The sequence below is a fragment of the Nuphar pumila genome, chromosome 14 (genome assembly GCF_984573655.1).
Source record: "Nuphar pumila chromosome 14, dmNupPumi1.hap1.1, whole genome shotgun sequence".
Classification (NCBI taxonomy): domain Eukaryota; kingdom Viridiplantae; phylum Streptophyta; class Magnoliopsida; order Nymphaeales; family Nymphaeaceae; genus Nuphar; species Nuphar pumila.
In genome coordinates this window covers 16,248,626-16,260,848 of record NC_143262.1, presented here as the reverse complement: position 1 = coordinate 16,260,848, position 12,223 = coordinate 16,248,626, and the positions used below count along the sequence as shown (strand labels likewise).

Here is a 12,223-nt window from a genome sequence, read left to right as displayed (position 1 = left end):
CATTATTCTTCAATGATATGCAACTTATGACTTTATGTCATATTTTTTCCTTTTTATGGGTTTTATGTGTTAGCACATTATGTGCTTATGTTGTTTCCCTTTAATGGGTATATTTGCACTCCACGTGCATAAGTATGGTTTCATTATTGAACCCAATGTATTCCAAGTCACTTTCTAACAATAGCTACAACTGGTACATTTGTTTTTCAAAAGAAGCATGGGGAATTAACACTAGAAGAGCATGATTGAAAAAGACTTCAATGGATGGAGGTCTAGAGTGTATTTTGCTGCAGGAGCTACCCTTGCTATCACCAGAGGGGGGAAAACCCTTAGATGGATGCCTACATGACCCACACACACGTGGAAGGCTGCAGGATTAAGCAAACCAAAAGATGGGGAGCAACATGCATTCACAGGAGCAGTGGCCCTGCTGGGAGAAGCTTCAGTGAGTAGGGTATCCACTAGAACCAATGCAAGAGGACAATCACATTGTTCCTTGATGACCTGAAGCAACACTTACCTGATGGAGTTTGAAACTGATCAGAAGAGTCAAACTTTGGAGTCTTTGTAGGGCCAGGGATAAAAGCAAGTTGGACGAGATTGTGTTTCTTTTGGAAGGACAAATGGCATGAAGTTCTAAACCTATGTTACCGGGACACACCACTTTAGGTGGCGTACCCGTGTTGACACGGGCAGGGGTACCGGACATGCCATTTTGCGTGTCCTATATTATATTATATTATATTATATTTTCAGTATATAATATATATTTTAGATATATAATATATATTTTCAGTATAGATTCTAGAATATTATATTCAGTTTATTTTGAATTTATTTTGCATTTATGTGATATTTAATATATATATATATATATATACATATATATAACCGTGTCCCCATACCCACATTTTTTGGAATTGCCCTGTCGTACCTTTTGTACCCGCACCCGCACCCATACCCGCACCCGCACCCGCACCCAAGACTTTTAAAGATTAGCTCCCGGAATCTATATGTACCCATGACCTCAGAAAAGAGTCTTCACAGAACTGTTCAACAAATGAAACAATATTGGTCACTTGCAAAAAGTAAACTTGGACATAAAGTTAACGCTACCAGTACCAACCAGGAAGACTCATAAGTCATTAACACAACAAAAATTTCACTGTTTAAATTCCTACAGTACACCCTGTAGATATTTGATCAGATAACCAAAAAAATGCAATCCTGAGGCATCTCCTTAGACCAAACAAAGATAACTAAACTACCCAGAAAAGAAAACAATGATTAAGTCAAGCATGAGAAGGCCACCCTTGATCTGGTGTTAAAAAGAATTGCATACACCAACAGATGTCCTTGGACTGTAGCAACTGATACAATATGAATGAAAGTAAAGTAAAGTGGATGAATCTTTCTAAGTGCCTCGTTTCTAGATCATCAAGGGGCATTGAGTCATTGACCTACTTGGCACTTTTTTTTAAGCGAAGGTGTCCGCTCTTTGAATAAAAAGATGTTTCTTTTCAATTGGTAGGAGAGTTCATACTTGCAACTGTAGAGGCCTTTTCAGCAGGGCCTTCAAACTCAGACCATTTTATCTGCCCCTCCTACACTTACTGTGTGATCCTTTTTTCTCTCAAGAACTTCCAGGTTGTATTTCTCCCAGTCAAAAATGATTCATTTCTTTGGAAGACAACTATATGTGACTACTATCTTGATCTTACACAAATGGATCTGAAAGGTGCTTTTTCTTTGTTCGGAAGATTAAACATTTTACTGAAGGGAAGGTGCAGCAGGAAGTTGACCATCTTTTGAGACTTTTTTTGTGGATTTTTTGCATTTATTAGCTAATAATCTTTTGTGGAGAAAGCTGATTATGTGGTGGTTGTTTATGTTAAAATGTATCTCTCTTTATGTAAATATTTACATATATATATAAAGAGAGATACATATACATATATATATCATGTATATATGTATATGTATCTATCTTTATTATATATATATGTAAATATGTATGTTTCTTTTTGTTTCTTTCTTTTCTTGTAAAACCTGCAAGGGTATTTTAGTCATTCCTCTTTTGCGCATATTCATAATTATGAATATACTGTAATTCTTTTTTCTTTTTCACTTTTCTTCTTTGTCTTTTTTCTTTTTCGTTTTTTGTCCTTATTTTTTTGTTGACTCAAAGTCAACTTGGAGGGCTCAACACTAGCTGTTGAGCCTCTCCAACGGTTAGAATTCTAACCGTTGAAGGGGCTCCAACAGCTAGTGGAGCCCCTCCAAAGCTCCTTCTCTTATTATAAATAGGGGAGTTCCTCCTTTGTAATCTTTACTTCTTGGAGCTTTTGTTCTCCAATCTTCTCAATAAAATTCTTTATATTTTGTATGCCTTTGTGCATTTGAGTTTCTTTATTGTACTTTTGTGTACATTTGTTCTAAGTGTTCTTGTGCATTTGTGCACATTGGTGGTGTTGTGCTCATCGCACACTTTATCTCATTTTTGAGATATTTTCACATGGTATCAGAGCTAGGCTTAAAGGAAAAGAAGATCGTGCTCTTTTTTCTCTTCGTTGGAATACCTCGTAAAGCGTGCCATTAAGTTGTGGTGGTTGAAGTGAAGACTCGGCTCTTCATTCTATATTTTGGAAGCTTCCTACATCAAGAAGGGACTCATTTCGCATTGTGGTACGCATTTATTTCTCTTTGTATCCTCTCTAATGGGCGAAAAGGATTCTCACTTCTCTCTTGGCTTCAAATTGAATGGAACGAATTATCATGTATGGGTCGGGAATATGGAGGCCCATATAAAAGGAAAGGGTCTTTGGGGATATGTTCAAGGAACTATTCCCGAACCCGTACCAAAAATTACTACCCTTGACAAAGGGGAGATCAAGGTTCTTGAGGGAGAAGAAAGAGAAAAGGCTTTTGAAGATTACAATAAGAAGCATGAAGAATGGGAAATGAAAAACTACAAAATACTCTCATGGTTCTTCTCTTCGGTTGAGACCAAAATTAATGCCAATATTCTAAAGTTCAAAAAAGGCATGTCAAGTATGAGAATATCTTGAAAGAATGTATACTTCAAGAGATTTGTCCTATAAATACTATCTCCAAAAGAAGGCCTTAACCCTTCAACAAGGAGAAATGTCCGTTAGAGAGTATTTCGCCGAGTTATCCACTATTTGGGATGAGCTTGCCCTCCAAGAACCTAAATGGAGCGGTGAGGCTATTGAATTGAGAGCCAAACAATTAGAAGAAGATCATTTCTTTAATTTTTTAAATGGGCTTAGACCCGAGTTTGAACAAACTAGATCCTCTCTCTTATCTTCTTTCTCTTCCCCTCCGTTGGAAGATGTGCTTACCAAATTAAGTGGAGAAGAAACTAGATTGTGAATGAATAAAACCAATCTAAGTGTGTTGGCCGTTCCCTCTAAAGATGAGGATGAGGGTGCTTATGCCGTCTCAAGACCGGGGAATAATGTTAAAACCTATAAACCCCCTCATTTTAACAAAAATCAAGGAGGAAGAGAAAATGGTGGGCATTATGGAAGGAGAGATTATAGTAAGATCATATGCCATTTTTGCAAAGAACCGGGTCACATTAAACCGGTATGCCCTAAATGGAAGAAGATGGTGGCTATGTCTACTACTTTCCAATCAACCAAGGAGGAAGGTCCTTCTACTTCCAATCATGCTACTTTGGCTCTCAATCAAATCATGGAAGCTCTTCAACCACTCCTCAAGGGATCCGTTTTCGGAGCCGCCATGACCACCTTCTCTCCTCCCGGTAAGACTCTTTGGCTCTTAGACTCGGGTGCATCCTTTCATATGACTCCAAATGTTTTTTCACTTTCTAAATACTCAAAAAATTTGTCACCCTCTTTTGTCTCCACCGCGGATGGGGCTTTTCTTGAAATAAAAGGAATTGGTGATTTTGAAAGACAAGGTTTTTTTATTCCAAAAGTTAGATTTATACCAAAACTAAATTTAAATTTGCTTTCCGTCTCTCAACTATCGGATCATGGGTGTGATATCGAATTCTCATCAAATAAATGTTGGATACAGGATCGCCGGTCCGGGAAGTTGATTGGGGAAGGCTCTAGGAAGGGAGATCTTTATCTCATGGAATTTCTTCAAATTCCAAAAACCTCTTTTTGTAATGTTGCCCAACATAAGGATATAAATGTTTGGCATAAACGCCTTGGGCATCCAAATATTGTCAAGCTTTCGTATTTACATTTTGCTAAAACCTTATGTAAAGACAATTTCAATTGTAATGATTGCATTCTTGGTAAAATGAGAAGCTTACCTTTTGGACAAAAAACTATGTTTTCAACCAAACCTTTCGAAATTGTGCATTCGGATGTATGGGGACCGACACCCGTTGTGTCTAAGGGAGGTTTTTCATATTATGTTATTTATGTGGATGATTTTTCAAGGTATAGTTGGATATACTTCCTCAAACATAAACATGAGGTTTTCTCTACTTTCAAGATCTTTCACATGTTAATACAAAATCAATTCAATAGTAAATTACAAATTTTTAGAACCGACTTCGGGGGAGAATATCTCTCAAATGATTTCAAAAGTTATATTGAAAATAATGAGATTGTTCATCAAAGGTCTTGTCCCAAAACTCCCCAACAAAATGGGTTGGCCGAACGAAAACATAGACACATAATTGAAACTACAAGAACTTTGCTAATTTCTCAAAAAATTCCAAAAAGATTTTGGGCCGAAGCGGCTCTTGCATCGGTTTATCTCATCAACCGACTTCCATCCAAAAACTTGAATCAAATATCTACATATGAAATCTTGTATAAAAAAGAACCCGACTACAATAGGTTAAGAATTTTTGGTTGTAATGTTTTGTTCTCACCGATAAGAATGATAAATTATCTCCCAAAGCGATTCCTTGTGCGTTTTTAGGATATTCGGAAACCCAAAAAGGTTTTAGGTGTTATGATATTAAAAATGATAAACTATATGTTTCAAGAAATGTAACCTTTTTAGAAAACATAAGTGGTTTTGAAGAACACAAAACTCATGAAGATAATGCCGATTGTTCCTTTTTGTTTGAACTATTATCTAGAAATGAAGATTTTTTTAGTGATGATGAATTAAAAGAGACTGAGGATATAAGTGAAAGTATTCCTCAAACCATTCATGATGAAGAAGAAAGGATAAATGAACCAATTACCTATACTCATAGAGATAAAATCACTTTTAGAAGTGTAATAGAGAAATATAGTGATCTTAGTGAATCTTCCAACAACTCTCGAAGAACTGAAAGATCTAGGAAAAATCCTTCTAGATTTATATCCTATGAGTCTTTTTCTCCAAAACATAGGGCATGTCTTAGTGCCCTTCACTCATATCAAGAACCTAAAAATTTTAAAGAAGCTAAGGAAATGATTGAATGGAGGGATGCCATGGACAACGAACTTAGAGCCCTCAACAAAGCCAAAACGTGGGTTTTTCAATGTCTTCCAGAAGGAAAGAAAACAATAGGATGTAGATGGGTTTTTAAAGTCAAAACCAAGGGTGATGGCACTCTTGAAAGATATAAAGCCCGTCTTGTCGCAAAAGGATATAGTCAAGAATACGACATCGATTACGAAGAAACCTTTGCTCCTGTTGCACGAATGGTTACTGTAAGGTGTTTGATTACCATTGCATCTATTAAAAAATGGAATATTTACCAAATAGATGTTAAAAATGCATTTCTAAATGGGGACCTTAATGAAGAAGTCTACATGGATGCTCCTCCTGGTATGAACATACCAAAGGGGAAAGTCCTTCGTTTGCAAAAAGCGCTTTATGGTTTAAAACAAGCCCCTAAGGCTTGATATGATCGATTTAATGATGTAATGGTTCAAAATGGTTTTTCCTCATGCTACACTGACACTGCTCTGTTTGTCAAAAAGTCTGATGCAGGAATTGTGATTTTACTGTTGTATGTTGATGATATGTTGATAACAGGTAGTGACATAAAAGGCATCAGAAACATTAAAACCACTTTAAAAGAAAGGTTTGAAATGTCAGACCTGGGGTATCTGACTTACTTTCTTGGTATCGAGGTAGCCTACTCTCATAGAGGCTATTTTTTGTCTCAAACTAAACTTGCCTGTGAGATTCTTGACAGATCAGGTATTACTGATGATAAAATCTGTGAGACCCCTGAAATTGTGGGATAAAAAATGAAGATCGATGATGGGAAACCTTTAGAGGATCCTACCCCCTACCGGCAACTTGTGGGATCTCTAATGTATCTTAGCATCACAAGGCCGGACATCTCTCATGCCATGCATACTGCAAGCCAATTTCAGCATGCTCCTACATCCGTTCATATGAGTGCCGTTCTCCGAGTTGTCAGATACTTAAAGGGAATTTTAAACAAGGGAGTTTTCCTTTCCTCTTCTTCTGAGTTGAATTTAATTGCATATACTGACTCTGATTGGGGAGGTGACCCAAATAACCGTCACTCCACTACAGGCTTTTGCATTTTTTTAGGTGAATCCCTGATCTCATTGAGATGTAAGAAGCAACAGAAGGTGTCTCTATCATCCACCGAAGCAGAATATCGAGCCATGGCGTCTACAACTATGGAGATTGTCTGGATTCATCAATTGCTGCAAGACATGGGGATTCCAATTAAAGAACCCACAAAGTTGTGTTGTGATAATAAGAGTGCAATCTATATTGCTAAGAATCACACGTTTCATGAGCGGACAAAGCATATTGAGATGGACTGCCATTATGTCCGAGAAGCATATCTACAAAGAGTCATCGACCTTCCTTATGTAACGTCAAAATATCAGTTGGCAGATTTCTTCACCAAGGCGCTTTGCTCTCCAAGATTCAACTTTCTCCTTAGCAAACTTTCGGTCATTGTGCCCTAAGTTTGAGGGAGGGTGTTAAAATGTATCTCTCTTTATGTAAATATTTATATATATATATATAAAGAGAGATACATATACATATATATATCATGTATATATGTATATGTATCTATCTTTATATATATATATATGTAAATATGTATGCTTTTTTTTGTTTCTTTCTTTTCTTGTAAAACCCGCAAGGGTATTTTAGTCATTCCTCTTTTGCGCATATTCATAATTATGAATATACTGTAATTCTTTTTGCTTTTTCACTTTTCTTCTTTGTCTTTTTTCTTTTTCGTTTTTTGTCCTTATTTTTTTGTTGACTCAAAGTCAACTTGGAGGGCTCAACACTAGCTGTTGAGCCTCTCCAACGGTTAGAATTCTAACCGTTGGAGGGGCTCCAACAGCTAGTGGAGCCCCTCCAAGGCTCCTTCTCTTATTATAAATAGGGGAGTTCCCCCTTTGTAATCTTTACTTCTTGGAGCTTTTGTTCTCCAATCTTCTCAATAAAATTCTTTATATTTTGTATGCCTTTGTGCATTTGAGTTTCTTTATTGTACCTTTGTGTACATTTGTTCTAAGTGTTCTTGTGCATTTGTGCACATTGGTGGTGTTGTGCTCATCGCACACTTTATCTCATTTTTGAGATATTTTCACAGTTTATGTGTTTTGTCATATTACGATAACACAAGATTCTGGATACATTTATGAGGGAAACAATTTTGTAATGCTTGGATTTTTTGAATGGCATGGGTAGAAGGATGACAGCTGGATGTGTGCGTGCGTGTGTTTTTGTGTCTACGTCTGTTTTTTCTGTGCAGTTGTTTCATGTTTTAGAGTGTTCTTGTGTCAATATATGCAAGCATATTCATATATGTGTTTCTCTATGTCAACTGCCTGTGTGGGCATATGTAAAAAACTATTTTCTGTTGTTTCAAATGTGTTTGCCTTTTCTATACTTGAACATAAACAGAAACTCCTTTTTGTGTCTTTCATCACATGAAATAAAAATAAAATGTTGGCTTTCCATTTCCCTCCCCCAGTTTTTCTCGTGCAATCAGTGCTGGACATGTACAAAAAGCAAAGACAAGCAGTAAATCTTATGATTCACCAGAAATTCATTATTGCTTATATCAAATTCTTTTTTGATTGCTTGGCAGATATTTCATGATTGACTACCATACATTTTGTCTACTTTCTTTTGTAAATTAATTTTTTTCTCCTTTTCAAATTAAAAAAGAGTTTTTAATGCAATATTTAGAACATGTGCATGTCTAATCTATTTCCTCTCAATAGGTTAAAGATACAATTGAAGTGGATTACAATGTTTCACGCCATTTAGAAGCAGAACTTGTTGCAGATGACTGGGATCTCATGGTAAGCTGCAGTTGATGATGGTGGAAACTTCTTTTCTGAGGCTTTTGCCGATAGTTATTTCCAGGATCTATGTTTTTTGTTATCTGGTTTATGTTATTACATCTTTGTTGCAGTCTTCTTATCACCTGACTTAAGACGCCTTTGGTTAATCTAGGTTATGCTTTGCCTTTCTATTCTCTTAAACTGCAAACTTCCGTGAGACCTTGGTTTTTGTGATTCAGTCTGTCATGATTCATAAAAATATCCTCTGTGATCACTTTAGAATCCATGTCTTCTGTCAGACTTACCTAAGTCTGCACTTGCTTTATTCCAAGTTGCTGTCTGGGTTGGAGAGTATGAATTTCTTGGTATGCTGGTTGGAAGGTAACATTGCTTCATGTTCACCAAGGGGTTTTAGTTTTATCTACTTATTTTATATTTCAGGTTTTATATAAAACCTTCCACTAAACCACATCTGTCATGAAACTGGTTCACCATAACTATCCATTATTGATTACAATTGGTTTCTTATTTCATAAGTCGTTATTGGTTGATTTAAATTAGTTGCAGTTAGTTTTTCTTTACTATTGAAGTTCTTCATAAACTATATTGACTATCATTTTTTTGCATTCCTTATCATTTCATGTAGCCAATGTAATATCGCGTATTTTCACACTTAGTCATTTTGAGATTTTTCCAAAATTTGGCTAAGTATAGAAGAAAAATTGGTAAAACCTTGATATAGGTTGACGTCTTTTGAGTTTGGGCTTGGCCCAGGTCTCATCGACAAGGTCGAGACGAGCCAATCGAAACGTAAGAAAAAGTTTTATTTTCAACCTTTAAATTCAAGCAAAAGTTGGGTTATTTTCAAACGAATTTCAGAAGCAAAATTTGAGTTATATATAGTTGGATGCGTCTCGAAATTCTGAGCGTAACGATATTTTACTTTTCCAAATTCAGGTTACGGTTGGCCCGAAAATCGCATTTTTCCAAAAAAGGACCGTCTCGACAGGTCGGGTTCGGATTTGGATCGGAATGGATCCAATGCATTTGATCCAAATTAATATGGATCTGGACTCTATCCAAGACCTATATTAATCTGGATTTGATCCAACCCAAGATCCAATTGGGGTTTGGATATAGATATGGATATAGATTTGGATCTTGGATCCAGATCCAAATACAAACCCATACCCAACGAAAATCCAGCTTGAAATTCACTATTATATTTAAATTAAAGTTAATTTGAAGTTAAAAAGACTCCCAGAGAGATAAGGTACCCTCTGAAAGTTTTTAGGTATTTAATTATTAATAAATAACAATTAATTAATTAATTAATAAATTTTAATTAATTCCGAAATTTAATTTTTCTGGTTGTTTAGGACTCCTTGATAGAGTCCTTATATATGCTTAAGTAGGCTAAAGAAGGTTTTAGAAAGTCTATTTAAAATGGAAACTTTGAAAAGTCAATTTAAAAAGAGTTTTAAAATTTTTGGAAAACGGAGAGTGAGAGTTCCCTCTCTCCAGCCCATCTAAAAGGGGCTGGAGAGGGGGTGGGGTTCACCCCCTAGAAGCCTATATAAACATAAAAAAAAGACAAAGAAAGAGAAAGAAAAAGAAAAAGGGAGAAAGAAAGAGAGAAAGAGGAAAATGGAGGAAGAAGAGGAGGAGGTTGTTTTCTCCAATCATCCAACGTTTCTACCATTAGTTCTCTTTCGATCTTTGATCAATGTACGAGTCTTTCTCTTGTTTTGAATGAGAAAAAGAGCATGGATTTGATTTCCATGCAAGAGTTTAGTGGAAATCCATGAGAAAAGAGTAAATTTGAATAATTACTTTAAAATTCATGGGTGAAATTAATGTATTTTCACCTTTTCGATATGTGCTTGTTGTCATGTTAAAACAGGAGTTTTGTTTCACATATGTTCATATTAGAACAATATGTTAGATGCATATTGGCTTGATGATTCCAATGTATGAGTAGCTCTTTCCCGCTATCCAAAAGAATTGATGCATTTGAAGTAGATGCTGTACATAGCAACATCCATTTATCAAAGATAATTTTCCATTTTCTTGCAGTCTTATCCATGATTCTTGGAAATTCTACAATAAACTAGCAGGTAGTTGGCGTAATTAGTAATCACATTCTCACACTGACCGTTAAACAACATATGGGAATGATCTCATTGATAAAGAATTATGGGGTTTAGACTCTTTGTTTATGAACAAGTAGCATATGGTTTCCAATTTTATTCCCAATAAATGCAGTGATAGTTGGACGGATATAGTTAATCCTAAATGATAGGGTCCCTGTTGGGAATCTTACTGGGGACACCCACTATGTTGGCTATTGAAAACATGTAAAGATATACTTGCTCAACAATGGTCTCAAGATCACACCACAACTTATGCATGACATCAGCACACACATCAACATTGTTCAAGTTCACAATTTTACCCGATACACATCCAATATTTATAATTGCGATATCCATTACCCTTTTCCAATGGATATAATCACTTGGTGCTATGAAACTATTTCAATAAGTAAACAAAGACACTTTGCAGTGTCAGATAGTTATGCTAATACAACCATGGAATACATCAACCATTGACCACATTAATGACAAAAAAAATTGCAGAAAAAAAAAGTTTTTGTCTCTGGTCGGGCCAGGCCAGACTTGGCCTTGGACAGGCTGGGCCTTGTCAGGCCCAGTCCAGCCACTCGGCTGGACTGGTGCAGGCCTGGCAGCCCCCTGCCAGGTCAGACCCAGCCGACAGAGCTCGAGTCGAACCCCGATCGACTTTTAAACAGATTTTTTTTTCTGTTGCTTTATGTTAAGCACTTGGGCCCCCAGCTGATCCACTGTTTGTAAGGATTGTATATTTGAAAAAATGAAATCCACTCCTTTTCCAAATAGAACTTTTATTTCTAAGAGACCTTTTGAATTAGTGCATTAGGTTGTTTAGGGACATTCTCCCGTTTATCGAAAGAAGGATACTCATATTATGTGATGTTTATTGATGATTTCACTAGATATGTATGGATATACTTTCTTAAATTAAAATTTGATGTCTTCTCATTCTTCAAAAAATTTCATATGATTGTCAAAAATCAATTTTCATGTAATATCTCTATCCTTAGATCCGATTCGGGTGGTGAATATTTGTCAAATGAGTTTCAAAATTATTTAGAAATAAATAAAATTTGTCATAAAAAATCATGCCCTAGAACTCCACCAACAAAATGGATTAGCCGAAAGGAAACATAGGCACATCTTGGAAACCACTAGGACACTACTTATTTCTAAAGACATTCCAAAAAGTTTTTGGGCCGAAGTTGCCCTAACATCAACTTAATAAATAGAATGATCTCATCGTCTTTATAAAACATAGCCCCCTATAAAAAATTATTTGAAAGAACACCCAACTTCAATAGATTAAGGATTTTTTGTTCTAAGTGCTTTGTGCTTTTTTATAAAAGAGATAAATTGTCTCTAAAAGCTATTGAGTGTATATTCTTAGGTTATGGAGAAAACAAAAAGGATATAGATGTTTTGATCTCAAAAATAACAAACTATATATTTATAAGGATGTAACCTTTTTAGAAAATGAAAATGGTTTTGAGAAGACCAAAGACAACAATGAAATTAAATATATGTTTTTATTTGACCTTTTACCACAAGAAGAGTTGAACTCTTCTAATAATTCTTTGAAAGACGAAGGGGATACCCCCTAAATGTCAATGAAAATGATAATGAAAATGAAAATATGAAAGAAGAAACACATATAAATGATGATATTATTGATAGAACTATGCAAACTTATACCCGACGTGATCAAAGAAATCCTCTAAATGCTTTAGAAAAATATTCCCAAGATTCAAACTTGAAGGAAACCTCTCTTAGGAGATCCAATTGGATTTCCAATCTACCAAATAGATTTGTATCCTACGACACATTAACACCAAAATATAGGTC

The 12,223-nt window shown here is 35.6% G+C and overlaps 1 protein-coding gene across 2 annotated transcripts in view; it reads left to right on the top strand.

Annotated features, from left to right (window-relative positions):
* Positions 1-12,223, top strand: part of LOC149816501 (Alkaline-phosphatase-like family protein) — a 169,919-nt gene that overhangs the window by 42,990 nt on the left and 114,706 nt on the right. For both annotated transcript variants that reach the window (XM_089986596.1, XM_089986595.1), the window contains one exon: positions 8,184-8,264. In XM_089986596.1, the coding sequence (XP_089842722.1) occupies positions 8,184-8,264 (81 nt within the window). The remainder of the gene's footprint in view (positions 1-8,183; positions 8,265-12,223) is intronic.